Genomic DNA, 6,095 nt, shown 5'->3' with positions numbered 1-6,095 from the left:
GAGATCAAGTATTTGGACATCGGTATTGCAGCACTCTCTGAGGTTCGGAGACCGGATAATGGCGAGATCATGGTGGGAGGTTACACATACTTTTGGTATGGTCGCTCCGATGATTACCATGTCCAAGGAGTTGTTGGAGCTGTGTCCAATAAGCTGGAGCTGTGTCTAATATGCTGACTCCATTGGTAATTAAGGTAACACCAGTCAATGAGCATATTATGAGACTAAGGATTCATCACTCCTTGGGTGTCGTTTCCCTGGTCTCTATATATGCTCCGACTGAGGCGAGTGACCTCACCATGAAGGACGCCTTCTATGCCACGCTCGAGTCTGTGCTTGATCAGTGATCCAGGCGAGATACACTTCTCGCCTTGGACGATTTCAATGCATCGACTGGAACTGATAGGGATGGTTATGAGACGTGTTTTAGTCACCGAGGGTCTGAAACTATGAACCAGAATAGCAGGAAGTTCCTTGACTTTGCAAAAAGTTGTGGACTGAGGGTGGCTGGTTCATATAATAATTTCAACGCCCACAAGGTCATCACTGGACTTGGTATTCCAACGCTGGCGGTGTGGCAAAGGAGATTGACCATGTGCTCGTTGATGGTCGCTGGAGGATGATCCAGAACTGCAGGGTCTACCGGAGTGCTCAGTTCCTCAATACTGACCACTGGCAGTTGTAGCAACTCTGAAGTTTCATGTTAAATCCAGGAGAATGGTGCCATCCCAGCCTAGGCTAGATGTTCGCAAGCTCAAGGATGAGAGGGTAGCTGAGGAGTGTGTGAACAGGCTGAGTGGAGATTTGGGGGTCTGGATGCTTTGGGGAATCCTGAAGAGTTGTGGAGTGCCTTCAAGACCACCATCCTTGATGTTGCCGGTGGATGTCTTGGGACTCACTGAAGGGTGAAGAAGAATGTTGCCTCTCAAAGAACACTGGATGCCATTGACCAGAGTCGCAGGGCCAGACTGACTGGCAGAGCTGAGCTGTTCAGGGAGCTGTGGCATTAAATTGTACTTGCACTCAGGGTGGACAAGGAGGCCTTTGTGCGAGGAATCTGTGAGGGGGTAGAGCATCAGCTTTTTTCAGGTGATTCTCGTCCTGCTTACAGGGGAATTCGCGCATTGCGTTCCTCCAAGCCTAGGGGTGTACTGCAGTTAGAGCAGAGGGTGGTAGGCTCTTGACAAAGGATTCCAAAGTGAAGGTCCGCTGGGCCGGTTACTTTGAGTGGCTGTGCCAGAGTGATCCACCAGCTGTCGAGTTGGACCTCAGGGTTGTTGCAATCCCTATTGCTGACCCTCCAATCAACTGTGATCCACCTTCATTTGTGGAAACACAGGCTGTGGTAAACCGGTTGAAATGGGCTAAAGCTCCAGGGAACTGTGACATCCATGATGAACTTCTCAAAGTTGGTGTAAATGCCATACTCATGTCATTGCATACAGTTCTGTGCTCTGCCTGGAACACAGGCATCATCCCAACTGACTGGAAGAGGGGCCTTGTTGTCCCTCTCTGGAAAGGGAAGGGTGATCGCCAAGACTGCAACAACTACCGAGGGGTGACGCTGCTCTCAGTGCCGGGCAAGGTCTTCGCTCGGATAATTCTTGAGAGGGTTCGCCACCATCTGCTTGAGCTGTGTGTGTTTTGACGTAAACTGTTGACGTATATACAAAACGTAAACTGTTCAGCCTGGCGGAGGTATGCGCTCTCCCGAGTGCCGTTCTATTTCGTTCTGTTTTGCCAAGTGTTGCTCAATGAGTGATTCTTTCATGTGTCTGTTTATTACTTGCAAAATCGAAGATTTTTCTCCAATATTGGGATTGGTCTATTTTGTTATTATTTGGCGATTTTTTTTAACAAGTATGTTGTTCTATTTGTCTGTCTGTTTGTCAATCGCCAACATGTCACAATTCTAAACCGATCGTCATGAAACTTTACACAGTTGTAGAGGTCGTCTCAACTGAGAAGCCTTTTGATTGTGAGGTCAAAACTCATCTTGAGATCAAATTTCTAAAATCATTTTTCATCTGATTGACTTGAAATTTGAACAGATTTTTTAGACTATCACTGAACTGGGAAACCAACTATTTTTGATATCAAAATGTCAAAGGTCAACTCAAAGTCAAACTTCTAATATCATCAATTTTCAATTGAAACATCATCAATTTACATCCTATTTACTTGAGAGTTGAGCAGAATTTGCATGGTCCATCACTGAATTGGGAAAACAACTATATTTGAGGTCAAAAGGTCAACTCAAGGTCAAACTTCTAATATCAATTTTCAACTGAAACATCATCAATTTACATCCTATTTACTTGAAAGTTGAACAGAATTTGCATGGTCCGTCACTGAATTGGGAAAACAACTATATTTGAGGTCAAAAGGTCAAAGGTCAACTCAAGGTTAGATATATTTAAATTAGAATATTTAAATGATAATTATGACATCATCAGTCATGTGTTATAGTCGCCATGTTGGAAAAAAGGAAAATTTTTGGAACTTGAAACGAAGGAAAAAATTGAAACTTGGCACATGGCAAGTACTCCTCATGGGGAATGAGCGTGATCTTTTAGGATGTCAGAGGTACCTTCGTCATGACATCATAATTACATAGGTAGAATGCTACAACCGATTAGTATGAAAATTTTTGAGGGTCATCCTGGGATAAATTGGTCCACAAAGACAATTTGATGATGTCATCAGTCACGTGGTTTCGCATTGGCAGCCTCTTTTTTAACCTTCAAAAATCTTCTCTGAAATGGCTGGACAGATCAAGGTGAAACTTTACAGGTATGACCGCTTACCACGAGGAACAAAACCTTCCCACATATGATGTCATCGGTCACATTGTTTGACAGCCATATTGCATTCACCCTAAAACCTCTGAAAACACTTCTCCAGAATGGTTGGACAGAGCGAGGGGAAACTTCACACACATGTTCCCCAAGCCTTGGAGATACCAGAATGTTGAAGAATAATTGATAGGTCACATGGTCTGGCAGCCATATTGGATTGAACGATAATCTTATAAAAATTATTTCTGTTGAACCGCTTCACCGATCAACCTGAAACGTCACAATTATGATTTAGTGGTGATAGGCGATATATGTTTTAAATTTCAACCTGATCGGACAATGGTCTGGCAGTCAAAATTATTTAATTTGGGGTTCTTTTTTTATTTTCTATTTTTTGAATAAGGCTCTCTTCACTGTGCCTGGATGGGTTTCTCCTGATGACTTCATCTTTGCTTTTTGCTTGTTCGCGTTCCTTCTGATGACTCCAATGCAAGACTGTAACTACAGTATTTGGTCTTCCATTTGATTTTAATTGAATTTATTTTAATCCTATTCTGAATTACATTGAATAACAATGAACATCATGGATCAGGGTCAAGTGTCCCATCAAAGCGGGACGTCTTGGTACCCGGTCATCACTGCCAGCAGTTATAAAGTAGCAATTCTAATTATGTCCCTTATTAATTACACAACACACAACTACACGTACACCACACAAAACAAGTCCTGGCGAGGGTGTGCAATCTCGGATTGCTTTGTTTTTTTCTTGTCATTGATTGATTAACCTTCGCTAGTTTACATCCCAGATAAAACAACACATTTTCACTGCCAGTACATTTGAGGACGAAATGTTATGAAAACATCATTTTGTTGTTTTTATAAACATCATGAAAACATTGCATCCTTCTAACGCTTAAAAACGTGTTTCTGATATGTTAATTTGTAATATCAGCTACATGTCACGACGTCATAAAAATATTATAAAAATAATGTTTTTCCATAACGTTTTTATGATGTTTAAAAAAAAAAACCTCCAAAATAACGTTTCCACAATGTTTTGCATCATTTCACATACAAGTAGCTGGGATGACATTCCAACACGTACTCTGGGTATAAATCTCTAGAACCTCCGGAGGAGACTTATCCAGGAGCACAAGTTAATCATCGGAAAGGCACCTGAATGCTCTTTGATCATTATGGGTTACCACTCTCCACCCAGATTCCACCCCTTCAAAAAATGTACCTAAACCTGTATCCTCTTGTGATGATAATTATGCAAAATATTATCTGTATCTACACACGTGGTTTACATGGACCTGTTAGTCATGCTGGTAAGAAAGGTCGTGGGGTAGTAGAAGGTGTTGCACATTCTGTTTTCTGGCTCATTGCGCGATCGGACTCCATCACCTTCCATCATCTATTTGTCTCACTATGTACATGAACGTAGCTGTGAGATCCGTGACTCTGATACTTACTTGCACTCTTCTTTCTGATGCAGCAGGTGAGTACTTTAGTTTAAAGGTAAAATAAAAGTAACTCAAAATCCTTTTCGTTGACTACATTTTATGGTTGCTATTACTTTTAACACCATTCGTGGATTCGTTTTATTACAGTTTAGTGAGTGCAGATTGTCGTACTACATTTTGTGTTTGTTGGTTGTATTTTAGTTTAATGCCAGAGTTTGTGGCTCCACTGTTTTATTAGTTACCTCCACCACCGAGGGATCACAGGGACTTTGAGTAATTGGAGTAATCACAGGGAGGTTATGTTTTCATCCTTATCTGTCTGTATGTATGTAAACAGGATAAATCTCAAAAAGTTGAGGACGGATTCGGACGAAACTTGGTGGACATGTTGAGTGCATGACGAGGACGAATTGATTCGATTTTGGTGAAGATGCAAATCCCGATCTGGATACGAGAATTTGTTGTTTTTTAATTTCTAAAGTGATTTTTCACCATTGAGAGAAAGTCTGGTGTTTGCTTAACACTTAAGGTGGTTGGCTTAATATCTTAAGGTCTTGTTTTTGAGCCCCTGTTGGGCCGTTAAATGACACATACTGCGTTGACTCAGACTGCAAAAGGAGTGCCAGCTTACTGGAAACAAGGGGCACTGCATCAGCGACATAGCTGCGCTCCCAATAATGATGCAAGCAGTAGCCACAGGCTGCATAATAAACAATACGAATAGCCATTGAGACATGGGACCAAAAACGTCATAATTATCATATAGCATGATATCTAAAAATGTTGTGGACGAGTTATGCCAAAACTTGGTGGATGAGTTGTTTCGGGGATAAGAACAAGTCGACTCGCTTTGCTTCAGGTTTGGATTCAGATCCGACCCATCAGTGGTAAACAAAATGTAAACTGTTCAGTGTAGCGGAGGTACGTGCTCTCCCGAGTTATGTTCCGTTTCGTTTTGTGAATGTTCGTTTTATTTCAGATTTATGTCACGGTTTTAGTTCTATTTTACTGAAATATTTCAGTTTATATGCCTCGTGTTGGCTTAATGGTTTGGGTGGTGGATGTGGGATCCCAAGATCCTGAGTTCAAATCCTACTTTTCTGTTAAATTAATACCAGGTGAGGTTGACTCTACCTGTCATCCTTCTGAAGTTGCTGAAATGAGTGCCAGCTTGCTGGTATCCTGTATCGGAGTGGCGACTCGTCCAGGATCATGTCCAATAACCAAGGAGATTGCTTAGGCAGCACCACCGCTCTGCACAAAGTGTGGTCCTGATGGATGGATGGATTGCAGTTTATGATAGTGATGATGGGCATTCAAAATGTTCTATGAGTGAGATCCTCATGAGTCCAACACATGTGGGTAAATATGTACATCGTGTCCCTTAAATAGGTATACCAATTTTTTACATCATGAATAAAACAATCATAAACAACTTTTCCAGTTGAACATGGAATAGTTCGAGTGATGCTTGATGTTTTGTTTAGCACGCAACATGTCCACCTTGTTTTTCAATACATGTCTGGAGACGTTGGAAGAAATTGTCCATAACCGTGGCACACATGGCATGGGATATAAATGGCCTGAAGAGTATGAGTGATGCGATCTTGTAGCTCACCTACGGACTGTGGGCACGTGACAAACTATGTCCTTCATGAAATTCCAAATAAAAAATCATAGGGAGTCAGGCCTGGAGATCTTGAGGACCAAGCAATGGGTCCACGATGTTCCGATACATTTGTTGGGGATGTTGAATCAAGAATTTCATGAACAGCTCATTCACAAAAAAAGAAGAGAATGTTGATTGAAAAACAAGGTGGACATGTTGATC

General features: G+C 41.6%; 1 protein-coding gene across 1 annotated transcript in view; it reads left to right on the top strand.

Moving 5' to 3' along the window:
- Positions 1 to 4,119: 4,119 nt before the first annotated feature.
- Positions 4,120 to 6,095, top strand: part of LOC147025711 (carbonic anhydrase 14-like) — a 59,275-nt gene continuing 57,299 nt past the window's right edge. The window contains exon 1 of the mRNA XM_085880403.1: positions 4,120 to 4,299. Within this exon, the coding sequence (XP_085736529.1) occupies positions 4,230 to 4,299 (70 nt within the window). The 5' untranslated portion in view covers positions 4,120 to 4,229. The remainder of the gene's footprint in view (positions 4,300 to 6,095) is intronic.

The sequence above is a fragment of the Eptatretus burgeri genome, chromosome 5 (genome assembly GCF_056783735.1).
Source record: "Eptatretus burgeri isolate ZD-2024b chromosome 5, Ebu_testis_v1, whole genome shotgun sequence".
Lineage (NCBI taxonomy): Eukaryota > Metazoa > Chordata > Myxini > Myxiniformes > Myxinidae > Eptatretus > Eptatretus burgeri.
The sequence above is the reverse complement of the archived record's forward strand: the minus strand, read 5'-3'. Positions and strand labels throughout refer to the sequence as shown.